This window comes from Peromyscus leucopus, chromosome 14 (assembly GCF_004664715.2).
Source record: "Peromyscus leucopus breed LL Stock chromosome 14, UCI_PerLeu_2.1, whole genome shotgun sequence".
NCBI classification, from domain to species: Eukaryota; Metazoa; Chordata; class Mammalia; order Rodentia; family Cricetidae; genus Peromyscus; species Peromyscus leucopus.
The window spans coordinates 4394518-4418612 of record NC_051075.1 but is presented as its reverse complement, the minus strand read 5'-3'; the positions used below and the strand labels follow the sequence as shown (position 1 = coordinate 4418612).

The 24095-nt window shown below is 36.7% G+C and overlaps 1 protein-coding gene across 3 annotated transcripts in view; it reads right to left on the bottom strand.

Annotated features, from left to right (window-relative positions):
• Nucleotides 1-24095, bottom strand: part of Snx13 (sorting nexin 13) — a 101889-nt gene that overhangs the window by 4066 nt on the left and 73728 nt on the right. For 2 of the 3 annotated variants that reach the window (XM_028878426.2, XM_028878428.2), the window contains exons 17-25: nucleotides 22816-22885; nucleotides 17684-17856; nucleotides 13752-13859; nucleotides 11883-11993; nucleotides 9084-9245; nucleotides 7871-7942; nucleotides 4804-4949; nucleotides 4506-4574; nucleotides 2515-2627 (exon numbers count right to left, since the gene is read on the bottom strand). In XM_028878426.2, the coding sequence (XP_028734259.1) occupies nucleotides 2515-2627; nucleotides 4506-4574; nucleotides 4804-4949; nucleotides 7871-7942; nucleotides 9084-9245; nucleotides 11883-11993; nucleotides 13752-13859; nucleotides 17684-17856; nucleotides 22816-22885 (1024 nt within the window). The remainder of the gene's footprint in view (nucleotides 1-2514; nucleotides 2628-4505; nucleotides 4575-4803; nucleotides 4950-7870; nucleotides 7943-9083; nucleotides 9246-11882; nucleotides 11994-13751; nucleotides 13860-17683; nucleotides 17857-22815; nucleotides 22886-24095) is intronic. The other variant, XM_028878427.2, reaches the window with a different exon arrangement.

Here is a 24095-nt window from a genome sequence, read left to right as displayed (position 1 = left end):
CTTTTCCCTTGAATCCCAGCACTCTGGAGGCAGAGCCAGGTGGATTTCTGTGAGTTCGAGGCCAGCCTGGTCTACAGAGTGAGTTCCAGGACAGCCAGGGCTGTTACACAGAGAAACCCTGTCTCGAAAAACAAAAACAAACAAACAAAAATAATGGAAAAGTTGTCATGACTATGAGGTCAAGTAAGTGTGGGGCTTACATGAACACCACCAAAGTACCACAGACAGAACACTGGATAACTGCATATGAGTGTCTTGGAACTATTCATAAACGCCCTAAGAATAAAACAAAGCAGTATTTTGCTGTTAAAAAGAAACAGAAAAATTTAGCAGTTTGCAGACGTAGAATGTATAATATTAAATAAGCAAGGTCACACAATCACAGAGAGAGAAAAAAACCCTGTATTATCCCTCATACGTGGAATCTAGTCAATAATGTATATATACGTAAACAAAGGTACATGTCTGTATTACCTAACATGTAAAACAAGAAAGGCTAAATATTAGATGAGGAAAGATTGAAAGCGGGTTACAGACATGAGGTATGAAAGATGATATAAAGCTGTTTTTCTAGTTCTAATTCTGCTGTGGATTTTTCTTTTTGTGGTAGATAAATGCATAAAAACATATTCAATAGTGAAAGAACAGCTATTCTAACTGTACAGAAATTCAATGAAATGTATAGACTCTGGATCTGGTTAATTTTGGTGTATGATGTTTACTTGCAAAGTTTTTAATATTAAGTTTTTAAAAACATACAAAAACTTGTAACTCCCAAAAGGTCTGTATCTAAACAGAGATACACTATAATTTAGCACAAATATGTGACTCTAATACAAAACATAGGATTAAGTGTACATAAAAATCACAGTTTTCATCTACCCTCAACTTCTTTAGGTCTTTGCAGCAAGGCCTTCCCTGGCAATTCTCTCTGCAGCTGAACTCACCTGCCGTGACCTCTTCTCTTCTGCTGTATTACTGTTCTCTTTAGATCTGATCACTAACACACTATGTTTATTTCTTTGTTTTGTTTGTTGGTTCCCCCTCAAAGAACATAAGCTTTAGGAAAGGAAAGCAATGTGCACAAAGCCTAGTACGCAATGCGGCCCAGGTCCAAGGCGTACCATGTGACTGAGAGTTCCTGCGGCTGGTCGGCCACAGCACAAACTGCTGCTTTATGGGGACGCTGAGGAACAGCCTGTGTGACTGTTTCTTTTCACTTTTCCAAAGTGCGGTTTCTTTACTTTATGCCACCATATTTAACCACATATGGGAAAGTAACAGCAACGTGGCAGATTTCTAACTTAAGATAGAAAACTAAACACTGAAAATCTAATTTTAAGTCATAAAAAAGTCAGGCATACTAGCTGATACTCGTGTCTTTAATCCCAGGACTGGGAGGCTGAAGCAGCATTACACTGAGGCCAAGGTCAGCATGGACTACACAGCAAGTATCAGACCAGCCTGAGTCACAGCATGAGACTCCATTTCAAAAATAAGAAAATGAAGGAAAGAAACAAAGTAAAATTGTAAGCAGAAAAGCAGGTAACAACAGATGAAAGAACTTATAAATCCATCTTGTCCATTCCCTATATTCACAATTAAAACAGAGGTACAATATATCTAGGCATTTATTTACAGCTTTGCATTTTTAAAGATACTCGTGACACAGGGACAAAACTACCATCTCCTTCTCCAGGCCATAAAAGCCCACTGGTCACAGGCTCGACAAGTAAACCTATGTTAATACAGTATCACAAATAAATACTCAAATAAGACCAACAGAACACTCATTTCAGTTATGAGTTAATAAGGATTAATAATTGACCTATCAGTTAACTGCATGTAAATGGACATGCATTCTAAGTTAAACATTCTTTCTCAAAAATTCAAATTTCACTTTGTTTTTAAGTTGGGGTCTCATGTAAACCAGGATAGTCAAGTGTTAGGAGTCAAAGCATGTGCTGTGATGCCTACTATATGCAGTGCTGGGGATCTCTACGGCTTTGTGCATGCTAGGCAAGCACTCGCCAATGAGCTACATCCTCAGCCATACTCATGCCTTTCTTTAAAACAACAACAGAAAAAAGCAACAGGCTGTCCCCTAGGCCATGACCTACTAGTCCTAAGTCACACTCATATTTGCATTAGTCCATCCATCTGTCATGTTGTCTTTACATAATTTTCAAAACATTTCAAAGCAGCAGAGTAAGCTTTTTATCATTCGAAGATGAGTCAGAATTCTGATACTCACTAACTATAAATCTTGGTGGGTGACTTGGAGCTGTTTCCTTATACACAAAATGACAAAGTTACTAGTGCCTGGTTTCAAAGGGCTGTCAAGAGGATTTGTAAGCAGGTATGAGAAATGCCTGGCATAGTGCCCAGTAGGTAGTAAGCCATCATCTGGTAGTCAGTATAATAACAAAAATGAGCTAAACTAGCATAGTGTCAATGTCAAAAAGTCAGAAGAAATACAAATAAATCAAATTTTAATCAAATGTGTTCACTTACCTGGCATAACTGCAAATAATTTTGTTTTTCCTGCAATTCTTGTTCTCATTCGGATAGCTTTATCTCTGCATGGAACAGTCTCTGCTAAAATGCCATTGGGCCAAAATGCATCTCTATTTAAGAAAAATTAAATAATATTTGTAAGTAGTTTCATTTTCTAATGATAATAGTTGACAACTTCATTATAAACTGCTAAAAAATAAAGTATTCAAACCAAGATGGCATTTCTAAAATTTTACATAGACAATAACAAACATTATCTAAGAGCAGTATTCAATTTAGGCATAAAAGAATATAGACACAAAAAAGCAGCAGATAAATTCTGGCTCCCTAGTACTTCACAAACACTAATAAAATGGAGTATGTGGATCAACACATGACAGACATTTAAACTCCAAAGTGGGCGTGTGCTAAGTCAACATCTTATTCAAATCCACCCACAGCGCCCCAAACTTGGAAAGCCTAGCAGCTTAACAGCTAGTCTCTCTTAGCCATGCCATTCCAATCCCCATCTAACTCAGCCAGCATGCATCTCAAGCTGATGCCTATGATGTATGCCACACAAACAGCATATTCTCCATCTTCCAAGGATTTCAATCCTGCTTCTTGCTGTCTGGCCCAAGGAGACCTGGATTGAAAAAGAGAAACAAGGCTCCCTAGAAGACCAGAGTCCACCTTTGACCCTGAGGCATCCTGTCGATACTGTCTTCTACAGATATACTAAGCCCTGCCCATCGCTATTGGACATGCCTGCAGAGAAATCATCCTAATGTGCACTAGAAACACCTCGGCTGTAAGGAGATAAAACCACCTTTGTTGTGAAGACCTTCTACCTGTTAAGACAATCCAATCAGCTCTAGAGAAAGGATCCACATGGGGTTAAACTTCCCCAGCTGAGTGCAATCTACACTCAAGGCTGAGAATCACGGCTACAGGAGTCACTGGCCCTAACTACATGAACACACCAGGGCCGGTAGTCCGACTCTGGAAACGATACCGTACAAAAGGGAGAAACTTAGCCTCTGATCAGAAAGGAGATTCCTCCTTTGCTCTGCCCAGAGCCTTTGGGCAAATACTTCCCTTCTCTGACCCTCTACTGTCCCTCAGCAAAGTGAAGGCAAAATGCACACCTGATGAAAAGGATAGGAACCCTGTGCACTGCCTGTCTTCACACTTACGGAGGGCTCACTTCTCTATTTGCTTTCTGTGCTCTTCTGAAGAAACTGCATCTTATCTCTCCCTCCTCAGTGACTGACAGAATGCTCTGAATACATTTTGCAATATAAACTTAAAAATTACTGTGTCAATGTTGTTTTATTTGTACTGTCCTCAAACATTAAAGATTAATGTGTCAGATACAATTTTCTAAACTCTTCACTTAGTGATTTCTATGATAAAAATGTTAAGTTTTTGAAACAGGGTTTTCAAGTGCCCAGGCTGGCACCTGAATTCACAACAGAGTCAAGACTAATCTTCAACCTCTGATCCTCTTGCCTCTACCCCAAATCCCGCCAGGCCCAGCTTTCTAATACTATTTCAGTGATCTTAAAGCTGTTCTATGTGATAAAATCTCACCTATCATTTTAAAATGCTCCCTCTGCATCTCTGCTAGTCTAGTTTAGAAAAGCCAACAGCTCCACAGAACAGAGGCTTATGCGTTCTCACGATCGTGTGTGCGCGTGCATGGCAGGTACATCTGGGGAGTGGGCACAAGGGCCACAGCACACAAGGAGGTCAGAGCACAGATGCAGAGGAGCAGACTCCTCCTTCACCCTTATGTGGACTCACAGGGTCAAACTCAGGTCGCCAGGCGTGTGCCAAGCGCCTTTACTGTCCAGATTATCTCACCAGCCCCAAATATGTATTATAAGCTCCTAAGTCTTTGTTCATCCAAACCAGTGTTAAAACCAGGAAAGAAACAAAACCATGAAGTTAAAAGACAAGTACGTATAGCAATGCTAAACTCGGTACTACTATGTCTTAGGATATACCTGAAACGCTTCACCGAGTCAGCTACTTGTTCGGGTGAGGTCATCCAGTCAACATGGTCAACTATTTTTCTGAAAGTTAAGAAATTTGAAAGAGTAAGCTTAAAGTCTTAGCAGGCAAATACAACTGACACAAGTCTCACAGTAACACTTTGAGTGGCGATAAGCTTCTTCTAAGAAGAGGAGAGCTAATGATCTTTAAAAGCTCCAAGGAAAAAGTGCCTGGTAACACTGGGCCATTCACTCAGGGAAGCGAAGTTCACGGACAGTCACGTGGGCTCTAATGGAAGCAGACAGCTACCTGTTAATAGTGTCACCATATGTGGCTCGAATAAGCTGCTGGAGTAGGTTCTTGATATTCCTTCGCAGCCACTGGTTTCTCTCTTTTAAATCAAACACCTCATCCATCAGAAGAAGCATTACCCTAAGTGGAATATTATCATCCACCTGGAAACAAAATGAGACATAAAAATCAGGATCACTGTTTGGCTTCGTACTGTGGAAGACCATTTGTACTGAACAAACAGCAACCACCTAAGATGTCGGAGAGTACATGACATTAGAGTCTTTGGATTTTAATTCAGGAAAAACCTGTCTAACAGGTACTTTTATAGAACACAGAATTTTACAACCCTGCGATGTTAAGTAAATTCTAAGGCTGTAGTTTAAAAAAACTTCTCAAAGTCGATTCATGATGATAATCTTACAGAAATATGATTTAGTTCTAACTTTTAGCACTCTGGTAACGTATTATTAAAATAGATAATCATTTTCTGGTAATTTTTTTTCATAAAATAAAAAGTATTTTGGCTGGGCGGTGGTGGTGCACACCTTTAATCCCAGAACTTGGGAGGCAGAGGCAGGTGAATCTCTGAGTTCAAGGCCAGCCTGGTCTACAGAGTGAGTTCCAGGATAGCCAGGGCTACACAGAGAAACCTTGCTTCTTAAAAAAACAAACAAACAAAAAACAGAATAAAAGTATTCTTATTATCTGTATTTAAACAGATGAAACAAAGAATGTTTTGCTTAATTAAGATGTTTTGTGTGCGCGCGCACACATATACAACTATTTTCAGGGAAAAAGAATTTAAAGTATAACCCATTAAGTAATTAAACTATCATTATAAAATGAACAATTTTATGGAAATTTTATGCTTCAATTGGCACAGTTAATATTATGTTATTAATATTAGTATATTTTATATAATTGGTATAATTAATTAGTGAATACGGTTAGCAAACCTAGAAGAATTTAATTAGTACACCTAAAGCTACTATAATTTTTGCAGACTTTTTACCACATATTGCTCTGTTTGGGCATTTTTTATCTTACTGACCTTTTGCTTGTGGTTTCTAATTTTGTGTTTTTATGGCTTTGGGGTTTTTTGCATGTGTGGGTTTCTTGTGTTTTTTATTTTTTAAAAAATTCTGGGTTTTGTTTGCTTGCCTGTTTGTTTTCTAAAGAAAGAAAGGGAACATAGCTTGTGGAGTTGGGTGGGTAGATTGTGGAAGGACCTAGAACAAGTCGGGGGGGGGGGGATGGGGAATGGGATACATGATCAGAATATGTTATATGGAAAGTTTTTATCAGTTAAAAAAGAAAAAAGAAATTAATATACTTTAATCATGAAAGCCTTCACTCAATAGTGCAAAATAATAATAAAAACCAGCTGGAATGCTTTTATGTGAAAAATTATTCATGCCAGTAGAAAATAGTTACTGATTTAGAACTATATGTAATGGCTGATCATTTTATAATTTTTGATACTTTGATACTCCTTTCCCTCAATTCTGTAACTTAAATAATGAAAAAGGGCATGGGTTTTAAAGTTTTACTACTATGTTGCAAGCATTTGATTAGTATAGTTTTTATGCCATGAATGGACAGTTTATAACTTAAACACACACGGGGGGGGGGGGAGGGATATGATTGACTCATTTCATTATTGTGGTAGAAGAAATAATGCTCAATTATGTGATTAAAATAACAACATAAGTTTGCTAACAAGACATTATGAAAAAAAGTTAAACTATAAAATCCACATAAAAGATGCTTACAGATATTGTTAAACTCATGAAATATTCTAAAATGACCTTGAAGAAGCAAAAAAAAAAAAAAAAAAAAAAAGACAGTTTATTGTAAACTAATCTATCTGGAAACTGAGAAAGGAAATTGTAACTTTAAGATAAATCTGTCTAAGAGACCAGAGCCAAAACAGATTCAAAAACACATAAAAACGGAATCACACATATAATATATAAGATAAGGAAAAAAACAAAACAGTGGCTAAGATGGACTTTCAGGAAATGGTGCTTAGGCCAGCTGAATGCTCATCCAATCTACACATACAATGAATCACAGATAGGGTGCAAACTGAAATGCTGCCATGGTAAATCGAGAGGGCCTGTAAAGGAAACCACAGGGCAGCATCACTGTGACCCTAAGGTAGGCCAATTTACATAGAGTGCCTTGTGGGGGCATTTCAGATATACACACATACACATGCACACATAAAATAAAGAAAACTCATACTCAGATTCTATGCAGCATCCACACTAATAAAACACACAAAGCAAAGACAGCTGAGCCAATAGGAAAATGAGTAAAAGATTTGGATATCCATAAGGCCACTGCATGAATGGCCAACATACATGAATCCATGAAGCACAACCACAAGAAAGAAGGCTGAGTTACAGAGATACAAATGTTGGCTCTCGGCAACAGGCAGACTATGAAAACTCTTGTGTGCCGCTGGTGACAACGAACGCGGCACAGTCGGTTCTGGAAGAGTATTTCGTAGCAGATACTAAAGTTTAATCTACAGAATTTATATGTATGTTCTGACTCAGGTCTTGAATTTCTAGGTAGAAGGATGTGCATTTATCTTTTTTAATTTTAAGATATGGACTAAAATGTTTATAGAGTTCTATGCACAATCCGACATTCAAACTTACCAGATTCAATACACATATTAATAAAGACACAAACACTGAGAGAGACAACAACAGGACACGGCATAGAAGACCGTCACAAAGCTCAACAACCACCAACAGACTAAGGGAGGGTACCCTCTGCAGTTTCCTTCACAAGTACAAAGTGTGAAGACCAGGGGAAAAGAGTGGTAAGTCCATGGCAGAGAAGAAGGTTAGAACAGCAAGGGAGGGTTTGGTTCCTAGGGCCCTGGTAATTTCTGTCTGTTTGTTTGTTTTTTTAAATTAAGAGCATTGATATCAGAAACATGTTCAGTCCATAAGAATTCACCATGTTTAACCCAATATGGGAACCCGAATGAATGAAACATGCACAATTATTTAAAAAAATCTGCCAAACATATTAAAATAAAATTACAGAATAAAAATTAACTCACATTATCATCAAGTTGAGCTGAGACTCGACAATGTTCAGGATCTGAATCAGTCTTCGTAATTAAAGGAGGCACCTATACATTTAAAGAAATAAAAAGTTAACACACTAGCACAGTGAAATAACCTAACACCACCATAAACCAAAACAAACACCAGCATTTGATTTGACTTTTGGTGCCACATATTAACAAAGCTTAACATTCTAAATCTGAAACTCAACATGGCCAGGGGACAGTGCTGCAGTGTGCTTCTACTTTAAGACCTCGTGAAAGTATGTTAACAGGTTTAGGCAATTAACCAGTTATTTGATGAGCAGGAAGAAGGAAAAACCAGTGTTAGCTGAAAAATATCTGGAAACAGACCACGTGTTTTCAAGCCCGGGAAAGTCGGTGATGTTTTCTGCCCCAGGTCATCTGAGGTAGGACCAGCAGAAGCAGTACTGCCACTCATTTCAATGTTCCCTTTTCACAGACACACGTAAGGACAAAGTACCACTGAGAGGACAATGTGAACACAAAAGGAACTCTAACATTAAGGAAAATCTGTGTTCAATAAATATGTGTACATGTCATTCAGATTCACATGGAATTAGATTTTTACCTATGTTTACAACAACTCAAGTGTTAGGTTTATGCTTTGTCTTTTACAGCTTTGATAACATCCTTAAAAAACAACTACGTCAAAATTATTTTAAAACTGTAAGTTAAAAATGCAACAAAGGTATTCATTCAGTAGAAGCCCACTGTCTAGGAATGTAATAAGAAAGCTTCCTGTCACTTCTGTACCGCACAGAGGTATGCACATGAGGACACACCCACACACTGACCAGGGGAGGACCTCCCTTGACTTTGATCTGATGGTTCTCCACTGTTTGAATCAGGAGAAATTGAGTGAATATTAAGTATAACTTATTTACAAGTACAACTTATCTATTTGCAAAGAAATCTACACCATTAAGAATCAAAATAGTTCAGTGTAATAAGTTGATACAAAATATTAACTTTGTTAATTTTAAATATTTATTGCAAATGAATTTTTAAAAATCTACTACAACAGATTGATTGAAAGGATTTTTTAGTGTCAGTTTCTGACATAAATTTGCCCCTTTAGCTTTTCTTTTTTATAGATGTATGTCTGAAAATTTGGGGAAGTAGCTCAATACATTTTAGCTGACAAACAACAATTTGCTTTACATACCACTGGGAATCCTCTTACCTTAAAGAATGACTGCTTTATGTCTTGACCTAACCTCTCTGACATTCTGCCTACGTTGTCTGACATTTTTGTCACTCCCTCAGCCAAGCTATCAGGAAGGGATTTTACTGCATTTGAAACATTCCTCATAGAGTTGCGAAGTGGATTTACAAAAGTGTCCATCTAAAGCGAAAAAGAAATTATATTCAGATCAGTTACACAACTCAGAGGCAAAGAAAATAGAGAGTGCAGCCATGGGAAGATGAGACAATTTTCTAGTCAATGATATGCCATTCACTGCATTTAAAAAATTATACACACACACACACACACACACACACAAACCGTTGACTTAGTGCACCTTAACCTATATCTAATAATGCATGTACATGATTTTAAAATGTGACTGGGGAAGATAGGGTTAGGACAGGAATTTTAACTTAAATTTATACTTCTCATTATGGGCAAAAATGATTTCGCATCACAATGTAACAGTAGAAAAAAGGTACATCTAAGTGAAAGAAAGGCTGCTTGGCAATTATTCTATTAATCGTTCTACAGATTTTAAAAAAAAAGAAATAGGGAGAAGTAATAGTCTCTAAGATACTTCTTAAGTTGTGAAAAGTCTCTCATAAAATGCGTATAGATGAATCTAATGGCTACTTAGGAGAGTCTTTAGACTTTATTAATAATTACAAATATAAAGGCAATTAACATATATGTACTACTGCTGATTATTTAAAAAGACGATGTATATTGAACAAAATTTCTTTTATCTCGGAAGACTTATCAATTCTTTTGTTAAAATTAAAATAATCCTAAAACGGAAAATACCTAAGAGAAGACTGGAACACATCCCTATTAACATTTAAGGTTGGATAATGAATGCAACCACTCTGCAGAAAGAGTATGAAAATATGCACATGCATATATGTATGTATACACACACACACACATACACTTTACTATTTTAAAGTCTATATATAGAATTTATTTTTAAAACATTCAACTTAGGAATGTTAGCACCCATTATGTTGTAGTTTAAAAAAAAATGGCACTATTAGGAGGTACAGCCTTGTTGGAGTGGGTGTGTGTGTGTGGCCTTCTTAGAGGAAGTGTGTCACTGAGGGGCTGGGCTTTGAGGTTCTCTTTACTCAAGCTATGTTCAGTGTGGCACACAGTTCACTTTCTGTTGCCTGTGGATTCGCTTTTTCTCCAATCCAATGTCTGCCTGCATGTCACCATGCTTCTCATCATGATGATGATGGACTGAACCTCTGAAACTGTAAGCTACCCAATTAAATGTTTTCCTTTTTGTTTTTTTTTTTGTTTTTTGTTTTTTTTTTTTTTTTTTGGTTTTTCGAGACAGGGTTTCTCTGTGTAGCTTTGCGCCTTTCCTGGGACTCACTTGGTAGCCCAGGCTGGCCTCGAACTCACAGAGATCCGCCTGGCTCTGCCTCCCGAGTGCTGGGACTAAAGGCGTGCGCCACCACCGCCCGGCTCCTTTTTGTTTTTTATGACAAGGAAGGACTTGGAAGGATGATAGGAGATTTTCTGTTTTTATTTTAAATTCATCAAAGACTTCCAACAATGTGCAAAGGGTTACTGCATATCTTCCTAAATTCTATTATTTCTGCCTCTGCTCTTATAATTAACTGCAAACATTTATTAGTTATCTGCAAGACATGTTTAAACACAGAATAATATCTTACTTGATTTATGCCTTGGCTTAAAATAAAGAGTTACATCTTCATTTCTTGAGAAAACTAAAGTAGCAAAATGAGAAGGAATACCATGAAGGTTGCTAGCAAAGAAGGAACAGGACTTTGAAGGCCTGTTTACAAGGCTTCTGTTCATACCACAATACATAATTCCAAAAACAGGTCTGGTTTCATATTTTAAATGAACTAAAACACTTTAAATAATAAGCATTCCACTCAGCAGGTAAAAATATTTTCAGAACACATCCTATTTAACATTTTTTTCTCATCTTTAATTCAAATAAAAGACATTTCCTCCCTATAAAGAACATTTCCAACTCAAAAAATAAATAGCTTGTAACCTATTTTAGGTTTTACTTTAGGTTTCCTAATGGACTAAGTTTGTTCCCTTGGTTTTCCTTCTTTCAAGCTCCACTAGATCATAATGTGAGTTTGTACATAAGGTAAGAGGAACCAGTCTGCCTGCGTCTTAGGCTTGAAAGTCATTTTATAGTCAAAGACAAACTAGGCTCATTCCTGTTTTGATAAAATCTGTTTCTCAAGGACTGGCTAGGCCCCACCTGTAACTTAACTACAAATGGTTCTGTGCTCCTGTTGTGGGAAATGGCAACTACATCTTTTTTACAAAAAGTTGTTACAGCCATCTTGCAACCTTACCTTTGTTTTAAAAGGTTGTCATGACCACCTTACAGTTAAGTTTTTGTTTCATGCTGATGTCTCCTCCTGTAATCCCACCTATTTTGCCCACCAAATCTGCCACTGGAAACTCCCTACCCCTGAGCAATAAAAACCTCTTCCTCACATCCAATGCTGATCTCTTGAACCCCACTTCTGGGGAGAGACAGCCAATGTACACAAATAAAAAAGCTTGCTTTAATGAACCACTTGAGTAATTTGGCCAGGATGATTTGGATTGGTGGTCTTTCTCCTCCTGTCTTTGGGATTAACAGATCCTCCAGGCAACAGTGCAATGATTGAAGACACCATGCCAAGATGCACTTAACATATCATTTTAAAACACGTGCAAATCTGTAGTTTTCCTTTATCAAAAGGGAACCACGAAAGAGTATCTGTAGAGGAGATTCAACAGCATACTTACCTTGCGAGCAAAGTCACCTTTCCCTTTACTGTAGGCTTTGTTCTCAAGGAAATCAAACACACAGTGAGCCAAAGCTGGGGATGCCTTCATCATCTCAGGAGCTAAGAGTAACTAACAGGGAGAGGAAGGGAGGTTAAGATGGCAGGGCAGTGGAAATGATTTTTTATAATTTCATTTTATAAAAAGTGAAGACTATAAAATACTTTAACTTGACTCTATTTTCTGACTCTACAACTTAAACACATTAGAAAACTGTGTTGTTTATATAATAATGCTCAAGATTAAAGTTAAAGAAAATAGAATTTTAGGATACACATAAACAAAAACATAAAAGTTCAAAACAAAATATTGCTTACACAAATGCTAATGAACTTAATAATCTAGCTTTGATCCTTCTACAACACAAGTTGTGATACAGTGAGTTCAGGAGCTAAAAGTACACAGTAGAGCCACTTTTAAAAATAGACTTATAGTACCTCATTTGGGAAAAGTCATTTTATCAACTATACAAACATAACTGATAGGGATCTTACTAGAACTAAAATTGACTATTGACTATGTTTGAAGCAAAATGTCTAAGAACAGCTTTAGAAATGTAGCATGTATGCCTTCAGCTTTGAGCTGGGAGAAAACAAAAGTCAGCAGCCACACCTTTGCCTCCTTCTCTTCCTGTCCTTTCAGTACACATAACAAGGAAGTACAACTGCAGCTTTAGAGCCAGTCACAGGTGGGGATATTTAAGAGACGAGATTAAAAAAAAAACACTTCTAAACTAATTATTCAGTATATTAGCTTTTAAATTTCACTAGATTCTGAGGGAGGAATTTACTAAGTCTTTTTCTAAAAGAGCCATATAGTAATTATGTAGGTTATGACCACAGAGTCTCTACTATAACTATTCAAATCTCCTGCTTAAGAAAGAAAGAAAGAGAGACAGAAAGAAAGGAAGAGAGAGGGAGGAAGAAAGCGAGAAAGAAAGATTAAGAGAAAGAGAGAGAGAGAAAGAAAAGAAAGGAAGAAAGGGAAAGGAAAGGAAAGGAAAAGAAAAGAAAAGAAGAGCGCCAGGCAACAGATAAAAATTCCTGGTCGCAAACAGACACTTATCTGTTGGCTGCAGTTTGCAGACTCCTCCTGCAGAAGACAGGGAGCTAAGTAGTGGGACACTTACTATCAGCTGTAGTGATGCCTTTCTGAGACATGCAGAACAACGCATTACAAACACTTGCTAGGATGAACTGAAAAGACTCATTACTCCACTTGGGTAATTCCTGGGTATTCAGGTGTAACACTTTTCTCTCTGGGCATTCTACTAGCCTGTGCAATATGTAACTTGTAAAATATGTTTTGTTATTTCCTAGGAGGAAATTTTATGACCAACATGGTGGATCCAAGAAGCATCTTCAGCTATATTCCTCTCTTGAACTATTCAGAGAATAAAAAAATGTCCTGGTTTTTGTGGTAACCGGAAAAGTGACTATGTATTGAATTGGGAGCATGTAACTGTTGGGTATACCATTATGATATATCTAGTTACAATAATCTGAAAAACATGTTACACATGCTCATGTAAACATAAGGAAACAAGTATTGAGTGCTTAAAAGAAAATATCACTAAATATAAAAATAGTTAATAAACTATTAAAAAGACTACATGTCACATTTGATACACTCCTCAAAATTGGTTATCAGTCCACTACTACAGCAAAATACTCAGTGTGGTTTTGTTCTCACTGCTAATAAGGCTGGAATAGAGTCAGGGTCACAGGCATGCTAAGCATATGCTGCACCAAACATAACTCAATAAAGAAATCTACTCTACGTGTGTATCATAGCAAATGAAACCGGTGGGAAATAACAAAATGCCCTTACCTGCAAATAGGCATTTAAATCCTTTTTCCTCTTCTCTAAAAAGTCTCTGTCCATGTTGTTAAAAGTCTTTTTACCAGGGAGCTTCAATATGCTGGACAGATTTTCAAACTAGAAAAGAAAATACATTCAACATTTCTTTTTTTTTTTGGTTTTTCGAGACAGGGTTTCTCTGTGTAGCTTTGCGCCTGTCCTGGATCTCGCTCTGTAGACCAGGCTGGCCTCGAACTCACAGAGATCCGCCTGCCTCTGCCTCCCGAGTGCTGGGATTAAAGGCGTGCACCACCACCGCCCAGCGAGGTTATATTTTCTTACATAAAACATCACAAAAACATTGCCCCCAAAGCCCAAAATACAGTTCCCCTTCTTTATCATGATGAAGAATAACAAAGGTAGGTAACTGATGAAAAAGGACATTCAGCCATACGAAGTTTCATTTTGGTGTTCTAATTGTCAGATTATTCAAAATTTCATAGAAAAACAGTAATACCTTTCTTAGCAACCATTTGACTCATGAACAGAGTATTAAAGATTTAAAATTTTAATCAAAGTTATGATATTATGGCTTGTTAAAATCTAAAAGACTAATTTAATATTAATGACAATAAAATAATCACGGTATTATATTTATAAAGCAGAAAAGACAAATTACTAAGTATAGACATCAACTATATTAAACTCTGTATACATCTCTAATAAGCATTAATAATCTTTCCTCATCACCATATGAAAAATAAGCTCATGGATTACACTATGAAAAAAAACCTAAGAGTCACCGTCATGTTAAAGCAATACAGGAGTCTAGCCTCACAGACTTGGTGTTTAGGTACATCTGAACGGTCCATGACAGTAACCTCCTACACCTTCTCAACACAAGCTGTTACTACAGCGGTTGCTCACATGGCCTAAGGGCAGGGACTTTACTAGGACGGGGCTGGTCAACTGCCAGGACCTGCAGCCTTGGGCAGTTTCTTCCCACTTTCCATAGTAAACACACTGAAGCAAGCAAAGCTTTTAAAACCATCCTTTGTTTAAAATATATTATCTCTACAAAGAAAACCAATCCTTATTGCAGAGGGGGGCAGGTGTTCAGAATCATGTGGATCTTCAACACAGTGAACTAGCTCACCTTTGTTTAGAGTGAAAACATGAACAGGTTCATTGTAAAATAATTCTTTTCCTTTAGTCATTATCAAGAAGAAAAAAACAGGCAGGAGCAATACATTGAAAGTACTGTGTAGTAGTGATAACTCACAAATCTGGTGACATATAAAGCCAGAAGAAACAAGTCTTCATTGAATATACTAAGTAAAATAGACTGTCTGGTTCAATGAACCATCCCCCTTTTTTAATAAAAAATTACAAAGTGGAAGTCAACATCCAATGCTGTTTTAAAAAACTGACAATTTCCTCAAATATTATTTATGTGTATGACTCTAACTTACCCACTTAGTTTCCTTTCTTACCAAAGAGAAAGGGTCTGAAACCGCATTTCTCAAGCCCACTTGCTGAAGGCCTCACCTCTAGTACCCATACTGTAATCATATAGACCAGGTCTTTAGTGAGGTAATTAAATTAATCCGAGACTTCTGGAGCAGGCTGTAAGTCAGCCTGACTCTGTTATCCTCGTAGGAGGACAGCACACATCAGGAACGCACACATACAGGGAAGAGGCCATGTCCTTGTCTGACGACTGAGAAGCCTTAGGAGAAGCCAACCCTGCCAAGCCTGGACCTCAGGCTTCCAGCTTTTGGAAAGATTGTCATTGTGTGATTTACCCAGTCTCAAGTATTTTATGAACACAAATGCCAGTTGTCATTAAAATAAGAATTTCCCCATAAACTTTAAAATGTTAAGAAACTACAACAATAACTTAACATCACAAAATAGAAAGTCTGGATTTTAAAGACACAATCCTTTGTGAGTTAACTGCCTGTACATCAGTATTCTAAAATACTGTCACGGGAAAAGGCGATAACTTTTATATAGCCTATCAATACATACAGAAATATTTTAAAGAATGAGAAAAATAGAAAAATGTCCAAACAAGTAAGAATTGGTACATAGTAAATCAGAATGTCCTCTAAAAGGACTCACATACTGAATATAAATCATAGACACTCTAAGCCCAAAGAGTTTATCTTTCAACATTAAACATATTGGGTTTAGATTCTTAATACAGTTCTAGAAATTTGATGAAGCAGGTTTGAAACTATGCTATGAGAAATTCAAAATGTGTAATACTCAAACACTTAATGATCGTATTCATTTGTAAAATGAATATTTAATAACATCATTGACATCAGTGTGTGCACTCATCCAGACTTCACTCAGGGAAACAGAAATGCACAGTATCTACAGGAATGTATATTCCTAGAGTCAAGACACTGCCTGCCTGGTTCACTGTTATTTTCCTAGAACTGAGTAGAGTCAGGCACATAAGAAAAACTTAATAAATCTTTTTAAAATAAATGGTCAGTTCAAGCCATTTTTAAACGCATATAACATTCAATTTTTAACTCTTAAGTGTATCAACCTTCTCCATAAATGTAAGACTATTTATTAAAGTCTTTAAAGAAAATAAATGATAGTTCATTTACTTAGATTTAGAAAAAACATTATTCACTAAATTAAGCAAACTGACACTAATTTTAAAATCATTTATTTCACTTTTAAGCACTACTTATTTATTTGTGTTAAGAGAAAAATTGTAATTATTTGTTCACAGAAAAATGTTCTATAAAACCAAATTCCCATTAATTTGCACTAAGTGAAACTATTCTTGGCCATTAATAATTTTTAAAAAACTTATAATTGGTTCAAGTGCATGACAGAGCTACATGAGCTGCCTGCTTTTAGACACTGATCTAATATATAAAAAGTAAGCAGTTTTTCCTCCAATGTGAGCTGTAGAGTCCTTCATAAAAGATTCTTAACGTAGAAAAATATAAAGGAAAAGACATGTCCAAAGACAGTTACTTATTTCATTAAAAACAGTCCTATTAGTGATGTTCAGAAGTTGATCAACATCTCCTGTTTTTAATCATTTCAAATCTCTAGTTTATCTTCCTGTATCTGCTAAATATTTTAATGAGATTATCATGGTACCAACCATATTTTTCCAAATACACTAAATGAAAAGGACATTTTCTGATTGCTATAGTACAAAGTCATTTGAAATCCAATTAGGTGTTATCTTTATTTTACTGGCTTGATATTACTTAGATAACTAAAATTCTGAATCAATCAAAGACTTTCTACAGTGAAAATATGCTCCACAGATTACCTATTCCATCTCTTCTGGTATTGTTTTTTTCTAAGTCAAGGAGAAGAAAAAATAGCTTTTCGAAAATAATGAAGAAAAACAGTTTTGTTTTCATTTAACTTTAAAAGTCTTTATAGTTATTTCTACAAAATAAGATTAAATTTATTAAGAATTTAAAACAGTATTTGGTTAATGTCAGGTTCATTTTAGACTGTGGTTCAAAATAACTTAAGCAGGTTTTAGCAACACTGTTGGATGGAAGTACCATTCAAAATAACTATCGCTTTAAACTACGCCTCCAGAAACCACCACTGTGTTCAAATGAGTCTCCTTCCCTGCGGCAAAGCAGCCCCTCTGCAGAGCACAGGCTCTCCTCCCTCCCCCCATCCATCCATATGTTTTCCCTCTCAGGTCAGAAATGACATTCACTTAACTCCTCCATTTTAAACTACCACTGGTGCTTTGGTATTACTCCACAATGAGCAGACTGGTTCAAGTTTCCACATCTGATTTAGTGGCTCATTGCTTAAAATCATGGCAATTATATAAAAAATCAGTACCTTATTTTCTCTCATTAACTTTATTCACTGTGAACATCCTTAGAGAAATGTAGATCCAAAGCTGAACCAAGAAACAGTATAAGGGCCACAAGTTTTACAAACCTCATTACCTGCTCAGTGATTCTCATGTGGAAGTCATGGAAGTCACTGTACCGCCGATAGGTTTTCCACATCTCCTCGGTGTTTAGACTGCGCCGGTGGACAGTGATGGCATATAGCGCATATGTCTTGCCATGATCATTACAAACGCCTGCCACAGCATATGGGTCATAGTCAGCATATACTAGTCATTTCAAACAAATGAAGAGGAACAAAAGACACAAAAAGGAGGGAATGAAGAACAAAAACAAACAAACAAAAAAAGACAACATGAAATGAAGACTTTGAAATGACAGACAACAGAATGGTAGCAATGATGGAAGAGATTCCAGTCCTCTGTGCTCCCATGACTATGGTATTATAAGCAATGACTACAACACAACATAAGACAAGTTAAGTCTGATGATGCCACTGGCCACTGGAATCTCTTCTCAAGAGCTTCTATTCATTTTTAAGAATATTGTCACAGTACTATTCAGTATACCAGGAACCCAGAAACCAAGCAATAAGCTTTTACTATTTATTTATAGTTAACTAAAATCTGTTCAACTAAAGAACAACAAAAAGCCACGGGGTAAAGCTTATCTCCTGGTAATTCTTTTCTCAGAATTACCAATTACATTCAACAATTTACAGATACGGTTTATTCTGGGAAGTTAGCAACAACAGCAGCAATAAATAAATAAATAAATAAATAAGGTCTTCATCCTTCTGACTTTCCACACACCATACAAGCCAGGGGGCCTTTAAAGGTGAAATCTGTTTCTACTTTGTACTAATCTTAGATAAAGAGAAGAACTCTTAATCATGCTCTTGTCTTTCTAAGCTTACTGTTTTACTCTAGAGCAGTGGTTCTCAATCTTCCTAATGCTGTGACCCTTTAATACAGTTACATTGTGGTGACCTCCCACAATAAAATTACTTCACTGCTACTTCATAGCTGTAATATTGCTACTATTATGAATCATAATGTAAATGTGATATACAGGATATCTGATATGTAACGCCCAAAAGGGTTGTGACCCACGGGGGTTAGGGGGTTGGGTTGAGAACCACTGTTCTAGGTCTCCAAAACTTTATTACTTTCTTTTCATGTTTATCTAGTGTGTATCTACATGTAGGACTGCAAGCATGTGTGTACATTCATACAGAAGCCAATGATAAGCATCAGATATCCTTCTCAGTCTCTCTACTTTTTGTCTGAGCAGGGTCTCTCACAGAACCTGGAGTTAATCACAGATTTGACTAGACTAGCTGACCAGCAAGCCCCAAGGATACTCTTCTCTCTACCTGTCCAGCCCTGGGTTTCCAGGGGCATGCTGGATGATCTAAATTCCAATCCTCTTTCCATGGATGCTGGAGATCTAAATTCCAATCCTCATGCTTCGGTGGCAAGCACTTTTCCAACAGAACCATCATTTTTCCACATAGCCTACGGCATCTGTAAACTTTTTTTTTTATCCGTTTTTAAAATATTGCCATGTGTCGCAGGCATCAAGGCTGTTTAGCCCCTCTACTCCAGTTCTTAATTGGGTACTCATCTTAATTACAATCATTGTGTTTTTTTATTTTACATTCTTTTCTTGGTTCTTTTCATTCTTGCCTTGGGACTTATTCTTCTATTTTTCAACATATTCAAGTACTATTAAGATGATAACTTCTGATTTTTCAAGTATACAACTTTCCCTTATTGTGGCTCCTATTTCGTCCCGGAGCTGCTTTCTGAAATTCACCTTTAAGCTTAGGCATCTGGGTGCCCTGGCTTATGAAAGAATGCACCAGGAAAGCTGTTACCACTATAAGTGGTTTTCACACAGCTGGCCCTCTGTATACTTAAATTCAGCCAACTGAGCATTGAGGATAGTTTTTAAACATGCTCGTACTAGTATGTACAGATTATTTTTATCCTTATCCATAATCTCTAGTCAATACAGTATATCAATTGTTTATATAGCATTTCATTGCATTGGATTATCAATCTAGCAATGATTCACAATATATGGGAGGATATGCACAGGTCACTGCAAATACTCTATGACTTCATAAAAGAGAACAGAGTATCTGTGGATTTTGCTCTCTGAAGAGGTTTGGGAATGAATATGCCATGACTCTCGAAGGGCAACTATAGCTCTCTCTGGATTGATAGACTGGCATATATAATAACTAGAGAACAGTGAAATGCAGATACACTCATGTAGGCACATAAACCAAGGCTTCACTTCTGGGGGGATATCAGATATCATTCCCTATGATGACCTTCGCATTCTCAGTCTTTACACTTGAATCTAAACTAAGTTTTCCTTGTTCTTGTTCACATCAATCTGTCCTTTCTGACACTGAAAGGGCACAGTTCTGCTCTCCCTAAACTAAGGGTACAAAAATGCCAACTGAGATACACCATCTTATTTTGTCATTTAGACAACAGGACAAGTGTTACTCCTTTTTTCCACGGAGAAAACAGACTCAAGGATTCCAAATGCAGGAGCCGAGCAAAAGGCTCTTTATGTTACTGTGAGCCTCACTAGGCGCCACTGTGTCTTCACTGCCCAGAGCCTGCTCTTCCTCATGGCTATGGCACCGTATACTTTTCCGTACTTTTACAGCACTGCCGTGTGCGGAAGGCATTGTGGCAGTTCAGACTACTACATCAGCTGAACTCTAACACATAATGATCAATTACAATGACCCGTAATTGTGAAAAAAGAAAAGAGAGGTTTTAGAGCTGACTAAATGTTTTACTGTCTTTCAGATCATCTAGCAAAGGAGTTTCTGTGTACCTTCTTAGTAAATTATTTCAATACCATAAAGGTAGATAGCTATATTGGCAAATATACATGAACAAAGCCTCAGTCTAAGCTTTTTACGATAACTTTTCTAAAATTTGCACTTCCTACTTAAAATTGTCTTTCCTCCCCTTTACATATATTACCAATATTTTTATTTGACCAATTTAAATTATACTGATGATAATATTAGTAATAGAAATTCTTTAGTCATCACATTCTACATACACATTTTTGCAGTATGCACTGCTCACATTTTACCATCAACTTTCTCTTACAGACTCAGTCGTATCAAATAGATGACTTTTCCAGTAAGTTAAAGATTCAGCATTTCTAAACACTGTTGCCAGATCAATAAAGGATTGGCTTTATCAATTGTGTTCAAGGGATATTTGGAAAAGATAATGTAGAAGCCAATCAGGCAGCTCATCAAAACCAATTATAAATTAAGGAGAACAGCAAGGAACAGAAGAGACAGAACATGTAGAAAAGTACTTTTCAAAGGATAATCGAGATTTGTCACAATTGTTAGGGAAAAAAGACCAGCCAGGTGCATGTACAGCAACAAGAATAATGAGGTTAACATTTTTAAATTTCAGAAAACAGATAATCTTGATTTAAGAAAAAGAAAACAGTAGAGGTCATGGACCAGTCTTAGAGCAGCAGAGCAATGAACTTCAGCTTTATGTTCAATAACAGAAATGTTAAGGACATGAGATCATGGATCAGTGTCCAGTTGGAAAAATAAATACTGAATAAGCATCCATATATGATGCCTGTCACACATAAGTAATTACTAGTAGTTAGTTACACTTATAGCTATTTCATGAGATAGGCATTTCTATCAAGGTTCCACTTGACAGGTGAAGAAATTCCAGTAGCTAGAACTGAAGCTACAGAGTGAAGGTCTGAGCCAAGCAACTGGTCAAAGCTATGCTCGTAACCCCACTATATGATATTGCTTTCCCAGAATTTCTGTATGTTTTAGTGAGAGAAAAAACAATTTATTAAAAATGTTTTGCCTTATGCTTTCATGCATTTCAAAGAATAAGATACTGTTGAAAAAATAAACAACTGATTAAACAACTAGAAAATCAGAACAGCCTAAAGAGAAATATTAACATCAGAGACATGGACATGAATGTCTTCTTCTAGACATAAAATTTAATATTTCTAAGAAATAAAAAAGACTATTACATGAAAAGACATCCTTAAATTTAGAAGACAAGCCAAGAAAGAATTTGAAGACTTTCTTTAGTTTTTTAAAAACTGATGGAAGGAAAAGGAGGGACAAATGCTTCAACAGTTCAAAGGAAAAATAACGAGACCTCTACTTTAATCGACAGTGCGCTCTCCAGTGATGTCTAAACGGAGAGGAACAGATGTATTCACTACAGGTGAAAGGTGAAAAAACACCTGACACAACTTATTCCAGAAATCTAGCAGATGTGAGGATGCAAATGAGTCTTTAGCTCCACTGATAATAAGAAAGCAAAGCCATACTTAAAAATGCAGATCATTACTTTTCAAACTAGATTATGTATCAAAATCTCTTTTTAAAATCTAAAATGTAAAGTAAATGAAATTTGAGACAGGTATCTCTGTATAATACAGCATTAAGTACTCCTGCACTCTAGGCACAGAGAGACACCAGGGAGAAAACTACCATTTCTTCGTTTTATTTCTGTTTTTTTTTTGTTTTGGTTTGGTTTGGTTTGGTTTGGTTTTGGTTTTTCGAGACAGGGTTTCTCTGTGTAGCTTTGTGCCTTTCCTGGATCTCGCTCTGTAGACCAGGCTGGCCTCGAACTTACAAAGATCCACCTGCCTCTGCCTCCTGAGTGCAGGGATTAAAGGCGTGTGAAAACTACCATTTCTAATACTCATCAGCATTACTTGTGACTGTCACAAGGTCCTAGGTGGCTCAACCCATGAAAGTATCTGTGAGGGCCTTTGAGGAATGTGTACAAGTTCTGTCTATCCAATTATCTCTGCCAACTCTTAAGTACAAGAAAGCAAATACAGATTGGAGAGTTCTGCAACAAAGAAATAGAAATTATGAAAGGGATTACCAGCAAGATTCAAGTTCCAAGAGGAAAAGACTGGCTCTAGAATTTCTTTGAAATGATAAAATGCTTAGAAAGTAAGCATTTTCAAATGGTAACAGTGGCAACCTTAGAGAAGAAAAATAACCAAATACACAAGCAACCAAACGTCACAGGACTTAGTGAAGAATTTATTTCAAGACAACAAAATCAGAAAATATGATCATAAAACATGCTGAATGGAATAATAAATGTGAAAGTAACAGGGATGTGACAACTGACCGTACTTAGGAGTAGTTGCAGCATGAGGCTACTTACCAGTGTCAGAAATGTAGGCATGAAGTTGTGCAGAATCATCAGAGGACACATTGGAAAGGTCATCTAAAGACTGGAAGAAAAATTAGGGGATAAAACTTTACAGGAAGAGTACTTAGAATTCTCTGTCAGAGTATACCACTCCTATCTCCTCATGTCCATTTCACACTATGTGCATGGCCAACACCTGGACCAGGATGCTCTGCGTTTACACTGAGAGAGCTGATGAGGACGCTAAGCTCCTGAGTTCCTGGAACTTGGGAGACTGAGGCTGTAACCTTGAGTCTCAAATTGAAGCAAAAATAAAAAAAGTAACCATAAAATCAAACAATTTAGTAACAACATATCACGATAGCCTCTTCAACACTTATCCACATACAATAACTTATTTTCAGTTATAGACAATATAAAGGAAGTTAAAAATAGGAACTCTTTACAATAAAAATTGTAAGGTGAAATACACTACAGACAGATTTATATTTGTTACCACTGTTGTTAACAAATAATCAGTTAATTTAGATTACTTAGCACAAAAGGAGGGTAATTACACCTGCATCATGGAGTATGTGAGATTAATGAGAACACATGTAAAATATTTAGAAAACTGCCTACTATAATAATTAGCCATTATAACTATTTACCAAATGGAAGCAAGTCCAGACTAAGACTTTTGTTAGTAAATTTATAATTCTACAAACAAAACCATTAATGATTGATCAACAATTAATTTAACTATTAAACTAATTGAAGTTAAATTTTAAATCCCTTGGCCACATACACATGCACCCCCCCCCACAAGCATGTCACCAAGGCAGACAGGGCACACAGACAACCAAGCAAGGCAGCCCAAAGCTGCTCTTCAGACCCTGCCTGCCAGGTTCTCCTTGGATGCCAACAAGGACGGCAGGGCTGGGGTGTCGCGCCACTCTGATATGACTGCTACACTCTATCTAAAACCGTCCGTACAATGTGCTTATCATCAACACCTATTTTCCTACTGGGCACAGGATTTGGTATTTAGCAGGTAGAACGTGCAATTTGCCATTTGGCTCCTACAAAAACTCCTTTGCACTTAATCTCTGATAAGATTTAATGCATTAATAACAATGCCACACATTTGTGAGGACATAGAATAAGTGAAAATATTTTGGAAAGAAGTAAAACACATATACTTTAAGTGTTCATGTGGTGCACACAAAAATGTTTCTTTAATAGAAACAGCACAATTTAGATATAAGATTATTTTACACATCCAATATCTACCTATAATTTATAAACTATAA